We start from the raw sequence: 18,634 nt of genomic DNA, 5'->3' as shown, positions 1-18,634 counted from the left end.
GCTCTCGGTGAGCAATCACACCATCATGGTTATCTGGGTCATGAAGACCTTTTTTGTACAATTCTTCTGTGTATTCTTGGAGAAGGAAATGGCAACCCACTCCAGTATTCTTGCCTGGAGAATCCCATAGATGGAGGAGCCTGGTGGGCTACAGTCCACGGGGTCGCAAAGAGTCAGACACGACTGAGCGATTTCACTTCACTTCGCTTCTGTGTGTTCTTGCCACCTCTTCTTAATATCTTCTGCTTCTGTTAGGTCCATACTATTTCTTTCCTTTATTGAGTCCATCTTTGCGTAAAATGTTCCCTTGGAATCTCTAACTTTTTTGAAGAGATCTCTAGTCTTTCCCATTCTATTGTTTTCCTCTGTTTCTTTGCACTGATCACTGAGGAAGGCTTTCTTATCTCTCTTTGCTATTCTTTGGAACTCTGCATTCGGATAGGTATATCGTGCCTTTTCTCCTTTGTCTTTAGCTTCTCTTCCTTTCTTAGCTATTTGTAAGGCCTCCTCAGGCAACCATCTTGACTTTTTGCATTTCTTTTCCTTATGGAAAACCCCAAATGAAATTTTTGGCCAACCTTATGCTTTCACTTTCTTCCAGAACACTAACTCATAATCATTTGGGGATCAAAGCAGATTCCAGGATCTGATAAAAATCTATGGACCCTCTCCCCCAGAAACACACACACACACACACACACACACACACACACACACTTATGGGAGAATAAGGTCTACATCCTGACCCAAAACCCAGGTTTAAAAACTTCTATCCCAAATAGGGTTTCCAAATATCAACACTGCTGGGTTTTTCACTCACTTACCTCCTCTACGTTTCCCCCTCTTTCATGATGTCTATGTAACTTTTTCAGAGAAGGCAATGGCACCCCACTCCAGTACTCTTGCCTGGAAAATCCCATGGACGGAGAAGCCTGGTAGGCTGCAGTCCATGGGGTCGTGAAGAGTCGAACACGACTGAGCGACTTCACTTTCACTTTTCACTTTCACGCATTGGAGAAGGAAACGGCAACCCACTCCAGTGTTCTTGCCTGGAGAATCCCAGGGACGGGGGAGCCTGGTGGGCTGCCATCTATGGGGTCGCACGGAGTCGGACACGACTTAGCAGCAGCAGCAGCATGTAACTTTTTAAGGAATAAAATAATGGCGCTGAGAAGGAGACATGTCCACATCCAATAAAAGACTTGCCACCCCCAGTGCCGTCTCTCCCCAATTCTCCCACATCTTTGCCATCTCAGTAAATACTCAGTTCAGGCAGAATGTCTTGGAATCATCCTCTTGTCTTCACTATTGTTCACCACTGGTCTAAGACAGCTTTATTGATTAATTGATTACTCCAAGCCTTCCACAACAATCACTGGGTACCCATTTTGTCTTAGGCACCAGACTAGTAAACAAAACTATGTCCCAGGCTCTCATCAGTGAACAAAATAAACACAGGCAGACCTCATAGATGCTGCAGGTTCAGTTCCAGACCACCACAACAGAGCAAATATCGCAACACAGTGAGCCTCATGAATTTTTGGTTTCCCAGTACATATGTAAATAATGTATACACTATACTGTAGCCTAAGTGTGCAATAGCATAATGTCTTAAAAGTGGAATACTTTAATTTATAAATACTTTATTACTTAAAAAAAAAAACTAACCATCTGAGCCTTCAGTAAGTTGTAATCTTTCTGCAATAGTAACATCAAAGGTCACTGATTACAGATCACATAACAAGTATAATAATAGAAGAAAAGTCTGAAATACTGAGATAATAATCAAAATATTACACAGAAACATAAAGTAAGCAAATGCTACTGGAAAAATGGCACTATAGCCTTGATACAGCACTGATACATACCCTCAATTTAAAAAAAAAAAAAAGCAGAATAAAGCAAAGTATTTTATTAAACGATGCATGACCTTTACCTTTGTTGTCACGGGGCCTACATTCTAATGGGGGGGACAATATATTGGCATAATAAGGTAAACTACAGCACATCCTAAAAGGTGATCAGCAGCTGGAAAAAGGAAATATGTAGAAGTTATGGGAGCATGGGAAGTGTCAACATGGGTTGCAATGTTAAATAGCCGGATATTTGACTAAACACGCGAAGGAGGAATCAAACTTGGGGAGATTTAGGGAATGCATATTTCATCTCTTGTTTATTGTCTTTCCTCCCCTCTAGAAGGTAGGCTCCCTAAAGTCAGGGATTCTGTGAGTATTCTCTGCTCTACCCCAAGTGTCTATGACAATGCACTAAATAAGTGAAGCAAATGAAAGAGCTAAATTTACCTTTGGGCTGGCCAAAACTGACGGTTTAGGGCCACAATTCTAAAGCTTCCTGATACAACTCCAGGATATCAAATACCAAAAAGGCTTTTAAAAGTAGAAATGACCTTTGAATACAGGACTCCTAAATGCTGCATGGTCGGTCCATCAGTTAGGCTGTAGCTGAGGTACATGGGGACGTGGCAGGTAAGAGAAAAGCCTCCAAGCTGGAAAGTGCCAGCCACCGTGCCAGAACCTCACCCCCAGCTGCATTCCCCATCACAGACCTGCATACGCAGACACTGCACTGATGCCCTTGTGTTTTAAGCTGAGCAGTTCATCCCATTTATCACTCAGTGATGGTGAGCCTGAGGATACAGGTTAGGTCTCCATGGAAATCAAGAGCCGTGGTTCAGCTATCTGGCCACAAGTCACACCTCTGACCTTGTACATCCTCAGTTACACAAAGGGACAGAATACGGTCTGTGTTTGTGTTACAACCCTAAGAAAGAGCAACTCAAAACACATGCTTCATGTTCAAGAAGGCCACAGTTGACCATGGAGGACCGACTGACCACCTGCAGCACAAATACAGCATCAAACCAAGGCCCTGGATGCAAATTTCTCCATCAGCTTCTCCTAAAATCACTATTTAATTCCAAGAAAGAGTAAGTGCTATCTGGATGGAAGCCACAGATGGTTGGAGGGTCACAGGCAGGACATCTTCTCCCTCCGTCTTGTCCCCAGAATTAACTCAATCTGGGAAAAAGTCAGGAATATGAGCTCCCTGGATTCCATGGCATGTGACTTCAATGATGGTTGGTCTTACCACATTATAGGTAATACGAGCTTCAAAACCTTCTTTCCTCTCTGATTAACCAGCAATGTCAGAGTGAAGCTTAAATCACTTCATTGAAACAGTTCAACCTCTACAATACCGCACATCATTAAATTTTTAAGGGAGTTCGTTGGGAAAGTCTTTTAATCCCTTAATAATTGAGTTGGGGGGAAGAGGCCGGTGATGAAGAGTGTTTACCTGAGCTGATATTAACTAGGATTGGCTACTAATGGCTTTCCAACAATCCCATTGTGTCCATGTTGCCATTTAAAAGACTATATTCCATTTGGCACTTGCCCTTTCACTATCAACAGGGAAACTGAAAAACAATACATCACGAAGTACTGCAATTTGTATTACAGTTTTCCACCCAATTCTCCTTCCTAGCACTACTGAGCTCCGTTTAAACTGAGCTCTTACAACCAGTTGACAAGTAGAAAAATGCATCCCATGAATCTTTTGGCTGTCTGTGATATCACATAAGCCATCATATTCTCCACTGAATTTACTAGCCACAGAGGCAAAGCCACTGGAAAATACTCAGCCTTCTTGATAGCACCTATTTTAGTGTAATTCCCTTCTAAGTTAAGAGGCCTGGCCCCTTATGACCCTGTCACCTTTTCTCTTCTAGGGTCACATAGGTTTAAACAGTCCTAAGGAATAATTCCCACTTAACCATACACTGGTCTCAAAACTTCCTGTCAAAAACATTCCCGCTCACCTGTGCCACATATTAGGCAATTTGTGATCATGCTCCACGGCTCAGAGAGCTCGAGAGGTAAAGGTGCTGAGGTCAATGGGAAAACCTCAAACTGGTGAAATGATTTGCCCAGGCCCACCCAGACAAACAGGGGGCAAAGGAGGGACTACAGCTCGAGGATTCCAAAACCCACTGCTATCTCCTAGGTCACTCTAGCCTCCAACCTGGGAAAGCTAACATGAATCAACCGTGTGAATAAGACTGTAAAACAGAATGATAGTGGGTTAGGGGGCCGGGCCCCTATGACATGGTCAATAAGGATGACAATGTCCCCACACAGGACTCCCTTCTCTCTCCTGAGAATCACAAGAAGCAAAAGCCCTTCCATGGGCAGCGGTGTGAACTGGTCTATTCGCCAAACACAACTGACTAATTCCTTTCCTGGGGAGACATACGCACCTCTCCTGGGGAATCAGACACCCGCTGCACACCTGTAGCTGAACAGAGATCTGCATGGATGAAGAGCAGAAACAAGAAGGTGGATGACTGAGATTTACACTAGGACAACGGGGATCTGCAGCAGGACTCGAGCTGAGCCCCGCTCCCCACCACCCCTCGGCTACCCGCTGGCCCCTGAACCAGGGTGACCTGGAAAAGAAGCCATGGGGAGGTGTCAGCGCTGAGATACCCTGATGAGATATCCTGAGACGCCACGGGGAACAGAGCCACCTTCTGCTGGCCTCTGTCCTGTGGTGATCAGCTCTGACCAACCCAGGGAGAGATGCAGAAAAGGACAGAGGAAATGAATGGCTGGAAAAGATCAAAGCAGGGGTTCAGCATGTGCTCGGGGTGTATCCCTGCCCCTGCCCCATGCTTCTCTTCTATCTGCTAGGGGTCCCTCTCTCTCCTGGATCCTCAAGTTCCTCCTTTTCCTGGAGAAACTCACCTTAGCCATCACGTAGCCTCAAGATTACCCCTTCTTCCCAAAAGAGTTGGCCATCACTCCTTCTACTACTTCTTCCTTTTTATTGTAAAACCCACACTGTCCTGTTCCCGCCAAGCTTCTGACAGAGCTACTCTTGATAAGCTTACCAACGACTAATGCCAGTTCCAAGAGCAAATATGTGGCCCTACTTTTAAAATCCCCACCTCCGCTCTGTCCTCCAGAAGCCCACTCACCCTGGCGTTCTCTCCTGTGTCCATATCATTTCATCACAGCCTCTTCCAGGGCTGCTAGAATGCCAGAAGCCCCCCAGGTTATACCCTTGGCCCCTTCTCACTCTGTGTAGTATCCCCTTGGGCACTTCTCATATTTATTTGATAACATATCCTAAAGCTGTTTGTCCAGGCTAATTTCTAGATCTTCTTTCGCAACTGCCTCCTGGACATCTCCACCTAAATGGTTCACATTTCCATTCACACTTCAAGAGCGAGTTAACATACCACCTCTTCCATGAAGCCTCTTCAACAATCCCAAGCAAGCCATTCATTGATTCATTTATCCACTTAACCAAAATATATTTGTCTGCTGCTGCTGCTAAGTCACTTCACTTATGTCTGACTCTGTGCAGCCCCATAGACGGCAGCCCACCAGGCTCCCCCGTCCCTGGGATTCTCCAGGCAAGAACACTGGAGTGGGCTGCCATTTCCTTCTCCAATGCGTGAAAGTGAAAAGTGAAAGTGAAGTCGCTCAGTCGTGTCTGACTCCTAGCGACCCCATGGACTGCAGCCCACCAGGCTCCTCCATCCATGGGATTTTCCAGACAAGAGTACTGGAGTGGGGTGCCATTGCCTTCTCCGTATATTTGTCTAACATATACGTTTGTTAAGAACCATGTAAGATGCTGGAGATACAGGAGTTAAAAAACAAAACAAAAAGAAGGTCCCTGCCCTCATTACTGAGCTTATGTCTCAGTAATACAAACAACAGTAAACCAATAAATAAATATGTATTTCAAATTATGATAGGTACTATAAAGATAATGAAAAGTAATATAGAACCAAGGGATTTACGTAAGCTGGTACCCAGTCTCGCTGGCCATGCCTCTCATAAAACAAGTTTACTCTTCTTTCGAGTCTCTGTTAATTTATATCTCTGAGCAGTCTCTGCTAGATTGTTAATACATCAATGCTTTGTTTTATTCATTTTTACACATCTGGCATATGAAAGAATTTAATAAGTCTGTCTGATGATTAAAGGGATGAATGAGTAATTTAATTAATGAACCAACTGTTTATAAGATTCCATTTAATTCTAAATTTGAGAAATCCACATACAACTAGGTAAAGTGCATTCCAATTGGTGGCATATTACCCAAAATCTCTAGTTTCATTAACCGCCAGTTTACAGAGATTAAATTCAGACATACATTTTATCTCTATAAAATTGACTAGAACTATTTTTAAGAGAACCAAGTGTCAACAGTGGCGAGAGAAATAATACAGTCCAGGAATACTTAATTTCCTCAAAACCCAAGGTTCCATGATCCCTTCTTCTATCTAGCCAGGCCAAGTGATGAACGAGAGGGAGTGAACAGTTCTGGAAATCAGCCTCACACGGGGGCACAGTGGGCTCTTTCCTAGCTGAGGCTGGGGCTTGTTTGAAAATACAACACAGTTCAGAAGAAAACTTGGAAAGGGTTACCGAGGAATGGATGGACAGCTGCTGGCTGGTCCCAATGGAAGTATGTCTGGAAGGCTCCAGATCTGGTGGTTAACAGTTCTGCTGCCAAATGTGCAGACAGGCTCTCAGGACAAAAGTCACCAATAGCAAACTGAGCTAGAGAGCAGGATAAGGGATGTGTCTCCCTCTGTCATTCTTCCCGTGTGGGAGAACAGTGATGCTAGCCGGTCAGTGGAGACCTATGCAGATGGGATGGGATGGGAGAGGAGGGGTGGGCAGGATGGCTTTGCTTTGGCAGAAGAGTTTGATAAATAGGAATGACGAGTGTACACCAGCAGCTTTCACACACACACACACACACACACACACACACACACAGAGGCATTCCCCAAATCCAAAAAGACTTCCTTTAGAACCACAGAATGTATAAACAGCTGACCGTAGGAAAGCTGCTGGAAAGCTCAAGTATCTAGCAGGTGGGGACTTGTTTTCCAAGAGCTGGTTCAATAGGACAAACCGAGAATTGTGATCTCACAGGGGTGTGAACACCAGAATTCAAGGAGCAGATGGTGTGATTTAGTGGAAAGGTCACTGAACCTGAAGTCAGAGGCTGTGGAGAGCATCCTAGCTTCTCTACCAACAGCATGACCCTGGCAAAATCTTAACCTCACAGAACCTCAATTTCCTCATCTACAAAATGCAGGGTGTTGGAGGGAGCCTCTCCATATCTACCTTTTTAAATTGCTGTAAAGTCTGACAAAGGTAATATCTGTGAATGTTCTCTGAAAATTGAAAAAAGATACATTTTCCCCAACATATCCTTTTATGGCATTTTCTATGAGACAATCATTAAACTGCTTTATAAACATTAACCCAAAATGACATTATGAGGTCAGTACAATTTTTTATTTCCATTTTATTGAATTCTAATTGACATACAGAACTGAATATGCTATAAAGAAACTGCTTGCAGGAGATGAGAGACAAAGATTTAATCCCTGGGTGGGGAAGATCCCTTGGAGGAGGGCATGGAAACCCACTCCAGTATTCTTGCCTGGAAAATCCTATGGACAGAGACGCCTGGTGGGCCACAGGCCATAAGGCTGCAAAGAGTCAGATACGACTGAAGTGACTTAGCAGGCACACGGGCATGCAGTGCATAAGTTTAAGGTGTACAACATAATGACCTGACTTAAATGCATCAGAAAACAACTACCACAATAAATATAGTGAATATTCATCATCTCATATGGATACAAAATTTTTTAAAATAGGAAAAATTGTTTTCCTTGTGACAAGAACTCTTAAGATTTACTCTCTTAACAGTGTTCATGTATAACATATAGCAGTGGTTGTCATATTTATTATATCATGCTTTATGTCTCTAGTACTAATCTATCTTATAACTGTAAATTTGTGAGGCTGGTACTTATACCCATTTTAAAGAGAGAAAACAGGCACAGAGAAAGCATGACCTCCATCCAAGGTAATACAGCTAGTGAGCAGCAGAGCAAGAATTTGGTCCCAGACACACTGGCTCCAGAGTTTATGCTCTTAACCACTAGACTGTGTTGAGTTATTATACACAGTTCCTAAGAATATGTATTCTTTTACTCACATTAAAAAACCAACAATAACAATACCCAAGCATATATAGTTCTCCACATTTCAACAAGAGGTTTTTGAAGTTCATTATCTTTTTTAATTCTCACAACAACTCTATGAAGTTGTTATTATTCTATTCCTTTGTATGGATGAGGAAATTGTGGCTTTGATATCACTTGACAGTAGGACATGTGTTTCAAATTATTTTTCCAGCAATGGAGAGAGCTGTGGAGTGCCCAAACCATTCATATTCACCTGTCCAATCCTCTTCCATCTATGGACATGGACTTGTAAAATCGAAGATCCCAACCAATAACAGAACAAAAAGAAAACAAAACCCAGAAGAAAAGGAGTGGGTGCAGAATCACGGCTGGCCTCACATATAAACAGGAGAGCATCTGACAAAGTGATACTTGCATTCTGCCCAAAACAATCTGCCCAGAATGATCCCATTCTGGGGCCTAAAATTTACCATAAGATAGTTATTGCTTTGAGTGAACACCCTTCCAGTTAAAAAGTATCTTTGAAAGGTACACATTATCATGTATATCCCAATGTGATATTTCATAACATCCTCTCCATTTTGACAGGTAATGGAGAGTAGGCTCTAATCTGTATACAGCACAATTTGAAAATTAAAAGGTCATAAGATGGGTTCAGAGTATAAGATAAGCAAGAATACAAGGCTGAGCTGAAAGCTGAGATCCTGAAAATGGGGTTGAAAAACCAGTGCTGTGGTTGAATTTGGGGCTTGCAGTTACACAGATCCCCAGGGGAAAGGTAGGTGCACTCTAGCCAAACACATGCAGGGAAGGGTCTCCTGGGATGTTCTTCCTCTTTCGATTTCCAAAGTCTACTTCACGGGACCACCGAGGAGGCACTACCATGACACTGTCCCTGTGGAGACAGCAGGCTGTCACCAGGCAAGCAGGGGGAAGACGTGCCCAAGGGAATCCCTGCGACACTGTGAGGAGGGGCTGGAGGAGAAGGGGTGAGGGGAGCCAGCAGCAGGGGAGGGAACTCTGGATGGTTATGTTAAAAAGGATTTGTTCCACTGTCAAAACCAGAAAGCTCTCCCCAAGAGCCAGCTTTATGGAAGGAAGCCTGAAGTGACAGAGAGGGGAAGAATTATTAGGGAGGCCCTTTGGAAAGGGGGTTGAAATAAAGAAGGGAGTAAGCAGCAGGCAAAAGGCAGGTGTGGCTATAAATGTCCACCTCTGGACAGTGGCAGCCCGCAGTGCCTGGGTGTGAACAGAAACTGCGCTCTCATGTCTCTGTTGGGTCCCGATCAAAACAGATCCCAAAGCCACCCTCTCTCGAGCAAGGACAAGCCTCTAAATTGCACCTAGTCCTGGTTCTCCCCAGCAACTGGGAGAGGGCCCCATGACTACCAAACTCCCCAAAACTGTAAGAGCCACACCTTGTCCACTCACCTGCCAATTCCCTTTTCTGGGCCCCATCCTATCAACCTGCTCTCCACCCTGGAGCTGGGGGCCCCCAACCAAGCTGGCATCAGCTTCCACTCAGGTTCAGTCCTCAAACAAAGACATATTTGGACCCTCCTGCAGAGACGGGGAACCGCTTCTGAGCCCAGAGGGAGCTGGCCTTAATCTGCTGCACAGTGAATGACAACAATGTTAAGAATGAAAATATGGTTTGGGGGGATAGTCCCCAGGAGCCCAACATTTTGGTATTTAAAGGAACTTTAATGAGCTTAAGAGGCTAATCTGGAGTTCAGGAGGGGGTGTTTTGTTTTGTTTTGTTTTGAAAAATCCTTTTAAAGGTTCCTGAGGCTGGAGAGGGAGGAGGCAAGAGCATTGTGAGTCAAGGAGCGGCTACGGTATAACTGAAAAGCATGATGGAACTCAGAGAGGAGGCTGCTCTAAAGACCCCTTCTCACTGCAGCAGCAGAACCTGGTACTCGGGAGATACAAGATGATTCTTTCCAGGTGGAGAAGTGTGACAACCCGAGAAGCAGCCAAAAAAGTTGAGCGTGAGTACACGCTATCAGAATGCTAGCCAGGCTTCTCACCAAATGACTCCTTGTCCTGGTTTATTGGTGACAACATCAGACTCAGGCACTTCTCTGACCCACCGAAAAACATAACGCAGCATCCATGAAAGCGCCAGGCACACTCAGGAGGACGTTCAGGGGCCCCTAACTGGTCACCCAAACAGCGCGGTCATGAGATCACGCAGACCTGGGCATAACGTCCCTCACCCGCTATCGTAGCTGAATTCTGCTCCATAACTGGATGGACCGTTATTTTGTGCATCTAATAAACAAAGTTGTTTCCTCCAAGTGAGAAAAACTAAAAGAGGATTCCCAGGTAGCACTAGTGGTAAAGGACGTGCCTGCCAATGCAGGAGATATAGGAGGCATGGGTTTGATCCCTGGGTCGGGAAGATCCCCTGGAGGAGGGCGTGGCAACCCACTCCAGTACTGTGGTCTTGAGAATCCCATGGACAGAGGCACTTGGCAGGCTACAATCCATAGGGTCACAAAGAATCAGCATGACTGACACGACTTAGCACATACGCATGCAACAGTCCATAAGGATAAGGTTGGCCTGGCAGAAAAATGAGGCAATGATGAGATGATATTTAAGTCTTATCATGTGCCTTCAAGAGTCAAGTTAGTAGAATTCCACAGGACATAGGGGAGTGAAGGGGAGGCAGAATGGGATGCAGCTAGATGTGAAGTCAGATATAGCATGTGGTCCATTCCATGTGCTATTCCATGTGCTAATGCTGAATGTCAAAAGTATTTTTTTTTTAAATATGAAGAGTTTAACTGGCCCATCACATAATGTTTCCAACCCATAGTGGCCAGATATCTAACCAGGCCTTGTCCATTACCGGGTAATGATGATAAAACACAAACCTAACAGGGTAGAAGGCCACGGGAGGCCTAGAGAGTCAGAAAAGCCAGACATATTTACTGTTATCCAAAAATAGGATCCCCCAACTGGAATCTTGAAAGGCTGGAAGAGACCAGACTCTTCCATGTGACTTCAGTTAAGGACTAGGAAAAGCACTGTCCACTTTGTATTTTTAGTTGTTGTGACTTTATGGTGCAATAATGGGGAATCTGGCAAGGGCGTCATTAAATTCTAGCTAATCCTAGCATGGCAGCCAGGTGACAAGCCCTACAGATAATCTGGTTGCCTTGTTCACCACTGAAAAGTATAGCATGGAAGTAGTTTTTTAAAATCCTCTTTTAACTACCCAGATGGGGCTATTTGCGATGGGACCATGTATACCCAGAAGGTAGGTAACCAGCGCTGAGCCACAGTTTTATTCCTCCGATAACGTCTTCACTAATACTTCAGTATTTCTGCTGCATTCCGATTGCATCTGCTGTCTAATGCCAAAAGAAACTTAATCCCTATCCTAAGTCTCATTTTATTTATTTTCAGTAGTGTGAAAACAAACATGCAGTAAGATTACAGTGTTTACACCTCCCTTTTAGCTGATATAGCTCTAATCCTCCTGCTAATTAATGCCAGGGCCACAGCAATTTTATTAATTTCAACTTGGTTAAAAATATAGAGACAGATAATTGTGCTCGACTAAAATAACAATTTGACATTTGGAAGGTGTTCACTTCATTTCAGCAAGACAGTTGGCTAGGTTTCATTTAATATATGACAAAGAGACAGAAAGCTGCAGCTGACATTGGTTAAAGATAACACAACTAATTCTAATTGTGATGAATTGACTAAACTGTCCCACATCGCGCGGAGATGAAGGGAAAAAATGTAAATCATCAGGCACACCAAGCTCCTCTGTCAGGTTCGGAAACAAGCACCAAGGGGAAAAGGGCATCTTTCCTCCAGCACCTTCCTACCTTTGGCTCCTAAAATTACCAACTTTCCCAAATGGAATCTGAAAAGACTGCGAGCAATACTGTTCTACAAATGCTAAGAAACTTTCAGAAAAATATATAGGGCATTCATTCCCTAGGGGGAAGCCTCAGGTTATGCCCGAAATAGGACAGGACTATCCCACATGGGAAACTTTCTGCCTCTTTGGGGGGCTGGGAAGGCACTCATCACCCCATACAGTCCCTAATCTTCCTTATCCCACCCTGCAAGTGGCTTACCAAGAACTCTCATCTGAAGAGGTGGGCATTTAAATTTCCATGTTAGAAAGATGTTAAAAAAATTTTTCAAAGCATTTAAGTATAGTATAGCTTAAATTTCAAAGCATTAAATTTTCAAAGCATTTAAGTATTTAAGTACAGCTAAGATTTCATAGTTAACTCAAATTATTTTTAAGTCTTTCTACGGTGGCTGTGATTGTACTTTATCCCCCATAGTCCATTTCCCAGTATTGTACAATATACTTAACAATCAACTTGATATGGGTTATTTCGAACTTGATATAACACAACAATGACATCTTGTATACGAATTTATCCCAAGATGTTTTAATAAATTCCTGGGAATATAATGAGTATTTTAAATTCCTGTCTATTTTCTCACTTCTGAATATTAGAACCCAAATAATTTCTTTGACCATAAAAAATAATTAGCTGATAATTTAATGAAGGGAACTGTTCTCATTAGAGAAACAGTAGCTATTCTTTAACTTCAAAAGATCCTCCCAGAAATAAAAGCAACAATGAAGAGGGCTCTGTAAAATTAGTAACAGTATTTTGGGTCATACAAAAGTTATAAATAAGAAAAATGAAACTAAAAAGCAACACAAACAATGAATTATCAGAAGAGCTCTTGTCACTGAAAACTGAACAGCAAAAGCAACTCCTTAGCTCGGTGGATGACAAAATCCCAGAACTCTATAGTATGCAAAACTGGGTTGAATAAATAACTTTTTTTGACGTGCTCAATTTACGTTAAGGATAAAAAGAATCCCACAAGCCTACTCTGAAAGGAAATGTTCATATCTAATCCCCAGAATACTATTAATATCTACTCCTACTCTCTAATTTTATTTCAACATTTAAAGTCTGAGATTCAGAAAATCCTACCTAGGGACCAATTGATATAAAAAGAGAAAACACCTCTGAACAAAGACTGTTTCCAATCATCCTTTAAATAAAAAAAGAGATAAGTCAGCCTGCACAAACAGTCACAGCCCATGGACCACACTTATCCCAAGCCCCCTGCAATTTAATGCGCACATCAATTTAATACCTAGCTGCGTTTGATTTTTATATTCCTAAATTTTACCATGCCAGGCGTGGGGCCAACAGAAGATAAAGTAAAAATCTAACAACTGCCTCTGTAATTTCATCTGTGGGCTCCTTTTATGAGGAGCTGATGCCCAATTTTTATCTCCAAGTAATGTCACAGTAATAAAACCAAACTGACTCTCCTCCCTACACACCTCCTACACTACCTTGATAAAATCCAGTATTAGTCCATTACTGATCCTAATAGAGATCATTACCTCAGCCATTTCCTCCTTGGGGCCGCCAATCAGCAGGTCGAAAGAAAGATACAGAGAAAGTTCTGACGAAGGACATGCACTTTGCTTCATTGGAGTCCTTTTCTTCAGAAAAATTGGTCTGCTCCAAAAGAAAGGGGGGAAAACATGGACTGGCCCTCTGAGAGAAGGTTTCCCAAGACCTGCGATTTGCTGACATGTGGGGAGTTATGATGTTATAAGAGGAGCCCTGATGACAGCAATACTATCCCACACTGCTCCTAGGATGTCCAGAACAATCTAAGGGATGATGATAAACTTCACATGTGAGGGGGGAGGGCCCTGCCTGACACACACAGCCGCCAGGCACATGAAAGAAACAATATAAACTTGATTTAAAAGTGGGATCTCTTCCAGAAGGCTTAATTATCTATTGTATCACCACATTCCTGTTAATCAGCAGCCTCTTCTGTCTCCAACTTAAGTCCAGCTACAGTATTTCTCTGGAACACATTCAGGGAAAACTGCAAACTAACCAGATCCTAGAGAACTCAGTTAAATAGGGAACAATAGTTATACAAGTAGAAGTTTCCCCAAGCTGAAAAACACTGGTTATTTACTAACTTTCAAGAACGTCAAAGACAGTTGAGTCCAACATTTAAGCATCTACACCTATAGCATCCTGAGTTTTATGTGACATGATGCTCCTTCAGCAATTCTGTGCATGTATCATCCCACTGAACTAGCTATTTTTCGTTGATGGCATGTCATGAACAATAAAGGTCACCTCCAGTTCTTAATTTCTGGATATTCATAAATCAGTTTTCTACACTCCATCTTTAAATGCATATTTGCTTTGGATGCTGAGAAGATAAATTATTCCTCAGAGTGTCATAAGTAGGAGACAAATATTTAACAAAATGCCCTGAAGTTCTCAAGTGGATGGTTGTACGTCTAAAATGCCACTGTCAATTCAATTTTTTAAAATTAGACGAATATGGTGTTTGACATCAAGAAGATGTAACAACTAGATGATAGAGTAAAATTTTCACTTTTTAACTGGCTGTCTGACACCATGAACAGGCAGTTCATAATTCAAATGCAAAAGTGCCCAACAGGCAGAAATGCACATACAAATAACTAACATAAATAAGGCCACTGTGTTAATATGTTTATGAACTCCACGAAGACTGCACATTAGCTATATGGTTTTTTTTTTTTTTTAATGTGCAGAAATAGCATTTGAACTCCATTTATTCTGGAGACAAGGGCACTGCCTGAATGTTCATTTCTGTGAATTGTTCCATAATTCACCACCAGTGTTGTCCTATAGCTTTAACTTCTATCTTAATTTCCTCTCCATTGGCCTTGGCTGGGCCTCAAATTTTTAAAAAGATCCAAAGGAAAAAGGCAAAAACTATCTCTATAAATGCATTTGTTAAAGAGGAAATGTGCTATCTGTTTTATGACTATTATTTAACATTAAATTGCATCCCCCAGAGGATAAATTTCTTCCAGACAACTTCTATTCAATACTTAGTCCTATGGTCTAAGTAGAGGTTTACAACAAATACTCAATAGCTAGGATAATATAGGCTATAAGCCTCCTGAAGGCAGGCTTTGAGACATTTTCTCAATATTTTCCCATCACCAAGTCTAGTTCCTTGCCTGTAGAAGCTCAAAGAGCTTGCTGAATAAAGGGAAATGTCTTGAGCCTAATTTAAAAACAAACAAACAAACAACACCCCACCCTTCCCGTTTTACAGCCACTACCATGAAGACTAATGCCATTAAGACTACCAAATATACTACATCCCGGTTTGATTGAAAGAAGAATGGGATGTGGATGGGAGACAGCAGAGAAAAACCATAATAAAATTAATCTAAAAGACAATGGTGGCGCTGGGCACACACAAGTGCTGGTGGTGAGCAAAAGAGATAAGCAACTGCATTTTGGACATCCGTGTTAAAATCAAAATGAAAAACCCTCATGGTAACATCAACACCTCTCTGAACAATGTCGCTCACACTACTCTGTAAAATCTTCCTGGTTCTGGCCAACAGCTGGCAAGTTGATCCCTGCAATTTTCCCTTTGCAGAAATAGCTCTGTGCGGGGAGAACTGACCCTAGTGGGCTAATCAGCCCCAAACCGCGCCAAACCTGGGAGGCTGCAGTGGGGGACAATGCTGTGTTAAGTACTTTACAACAACTGTTTCTTCTCCTCTTGACACAGCCTGACTTCCTTAAAGAAGATTTGACTGGCCAGACAGCTGTGTTGACCCGTAAGCCTTCTTTGATTCGTGATTTTTTTTCACAAACAGAATAGAAATTCACCACCTAAATCCTTTCCTAAGCTCCCATACTTTTGAATTTGCTAGTGTTGTGCCTGAAGGATGTGGACATTTCAGTAATCTATAAGCACAAAGATAAAAGATTGGGTCTACGCAATCCCAAAACTTTCAGACGGCAACAGAGGGGGAAAAAGTGAACAGAAGCTTTACCCAAAGGTGGTACTTTAAGTTGTGTGTGCAAAATTTGCTTAATTACCTAAAAATCGCACTTGTCACTCAGACACTAGGGCAATGAACAATCAACAACAGATACAGGCACATCGTCTTTTTTTAAAAAAAATGTACAACCACAGTTACCACTTTGGGTAATGGTGATGCACTTCTCTCCTTATTTCTGTATTGCTCAACTCATTCAAAATCAAACCTCTATTTTTTGTGTGCTGAACAATGTAGTTATCTTTTTCAAAACAAAGCAAAATGTCCAGTACTCTATCCACATGGGGGTAAAATGCAGGAATACTATATCAAAGGAGTGTGAGTAGCAGAAAGAATTTTTGTGTGTGGTCACTGGATCTGATGACTTTGTCAGTTTGCAGTAAACCTTAGAGTCCAGGCAAAAAAAGAAGATATTTCTGTTCTCTCTCTGAGATTTTTTGTGTTATTCTGAGATTTCCCCCACACACCTCATTTCATGGTGTGTTTTTAATAACATCATAGGAACTGTTTCTCATGAACACTAAACCTCCCTTGATTTTCCTCATATACTGCTGTCCCTTCTATTCACCAGTGACAAATGCGGAATTTTCCTGCGCGTTCCCCCAGGGCACTCCGTCACATATCAGTCCGGAGTACAAAAACAGAGGCCTCCGTTTCAGCCATTTTTCTTTGCTTCAATACCCTCCACGACTCTGTGAATTCGGTGTCCCCATTATTTCGCCATTTTTGACCCGGAAAAGCAGTGCCTCCCCACCTCACCCTCTGCTTAGCCGGCGGGCCTGGCCGGAGCCAGCAAACCCTTCAAATTCCCATTCCCCAGTGTCATCCAGGCTTTAGACATTATGGAGAGCTAGAATTGAAATAGTCCACCTCCCTAAATACCTGGTTCCTCACTCTCCTCATTACAAACCAGAACGTTCACGTCGACCGGGCAAGACGGGTTCATGTCGAACCTGGCGCGCGGCAGAAACGCACCCCCAGACAGGAATTAGGGAGGAGGCGGAGGATGGACGACGTGGTCTAGCTGCCCGTGTGGCCCGAGGGTTTTGGAGAAAACGGTGTAAGGGGTGGGGAGAATACAGGGAGCGAAAAAGCCAGCGGGGTGTGCGTTGCCTCGGAGTTCAGAGGAGCAACAGCGCTGTGCCTGAAGCGCAGTCTGTCGGGGACCCCAGTGGACAAAGTCAAGGAAGGAAGGCGCACAGGGGATGCAAGCTGTGGGGTACAGACAGCCTCAGCGCTGCGCAGAAGCGTCTGGGAGGCACAGACAGGTGGGTACGGAGGAGAGGGAGCCGGAGAGCGGAGGTGGGCCACGGGCAGCTCCGCGCCACCCCCCGCAGGGCACCCCGGGGAAGCGGGGAAGGGAGAAGCAAGGTCGGTGGGATGGGATACGAGTGTCCACAGTGGAGTGTCCTCGGGGGGATGGCCAGGTCCAGAAAACTGGAGGAGCAGACCGCAGAGAAAGCCGTCCCTTGGCGCTGCTGTGGGGCCCCAGCCACTGCTGCGCGCGTCGGCGCAGGCCTCCGCTGCCCCGGGAAGCTTACAGGATGACACCTGCGTATCCGGGCACGCGGGTGCGTCCTGCACCTTCCAGAAGCGGATGAGGGGTAGGAAGGACAGGGTCTCCCGCGCCCGCTGAGGCGGTGTGGGGAGCGATCCGCGGCGCCCGCACTTACTTCTCATAGTCAAACTTGCAGTAGAGCTTCTTGTCCCGGTAGAAGCAGGTGGTCTCCAAGGGCTCTTTGCAAGAGGCGCACTGCACGCACTGCTCATGCCAGAAGCTGTCGTTGAGCCGCAGCAGAAACCTATCTGAGATGACCCGTTGGCAGCCCTCGCAGACAGACTTCGGGCTCACCGCTCTGCCTACAGCAGCAACAGACATCCACCGATGAGCCGCGCTGGCCCAGCATCCCCCCAAACCCAGCCCGCACCGCCACAGATCCATCACTCCACACTCACGGATTACCCCCGCGGGCCCCACCCCGGAAAGCCCCCTGCTAAACATCCAAGCCGAGACTGGGAGAGCACAACAAATCAAACCAAATAGCGTTTCTGATAAACAGGGACTATGTGGGAAGGTTTTAAATTCTACCAGGGGAGGGGGCAGAAATCAATACGTTGCCTTTAATTATCAAACCTATCCAGGTATGCACAATCCTGCACACCTCATGTAAAAACCAGCCTACAAATAAATTTGTGCTCCCAGGTTAATCAGCTAATCATCAAATAATTCACTATGCTTGTCTCCATTGTCTATGATTATAACTATGAGTGTGTAAAAATAATTTTTCTGTTGTTTGGTTTTGTCCTTTGCTAAAATGCAATTTTGTTCTATTTATTTGGAGGAAAACTTTATACATTTTCTTTGCTTCCTAAAAAGTTCTGTGCCTGCAAGAAAATACCATTCCCGCCCTAGGCAAACGGTATTGTTCAAACCAATGAGCCCCAAAGTGCTGGATGGCCTGCAAATTGCAGATGGGTTTTTTCATAATTAAGAAACATCAAAACGGAGAGAAGGGCGGGGCGGGAAGGTGGACTGGGGAGGAAAGAAGCAGGACTCCAAGACACTGCAGTGTCCGGCCAGTGTTCCTGGAATCAGGCGAGCTCAGCAGCCACGAAAGATGGCTAAACCGAACCCAAACCGACTCAGAGGGAAAAGGACTCTTCTCAGTCCTAACCTCTGCACTTGCGGC

At 43.8% G+C, this 18,634-nt stretch overlaps 1 protein-coding gene across 1 annotated transcript in view; it reads right to left on the bottom strand.

Moving 5' to 3' along the window:
- The window catches only part of LMX1A (LIM homeobox transcription factor 1 alpha), a 166,616-nt gene that overhangs the window by 145,505 nt on the left and 2,477 nt on the right, over nucleotides 1-18,634 (bottom strand). The window contains exon 3 of the mRNA XM_065924851.1: nucleotides 17,618-17,804. Coding sequence (XP_065780923.1) covers nucleotides 17,618-17,804 — 187 coding nt within the window. The remainder of the gene's footprint in view (nucleotides 1-17,617; nucleotides 17,805-18,634) is intronic.

This window comes from Muntiacus reevesi, chromosome 1, assembly GCF_963930625.1.
Source record: "Muntiacus reevesi chromosome 1, mMunRee1.1, whole genome shotgun sequence".
Lineage (NCBI taxonomy): Eukaryota > Metazoa > Chordata > Mammalia > Artiodactyla > Cervidae > Muntiacus > Muntiacus reevesi.
Note: the sequence above shows the minus strand (reverse complement) of the source record. Positions and strands in the feature narration are given on the sequence as shown.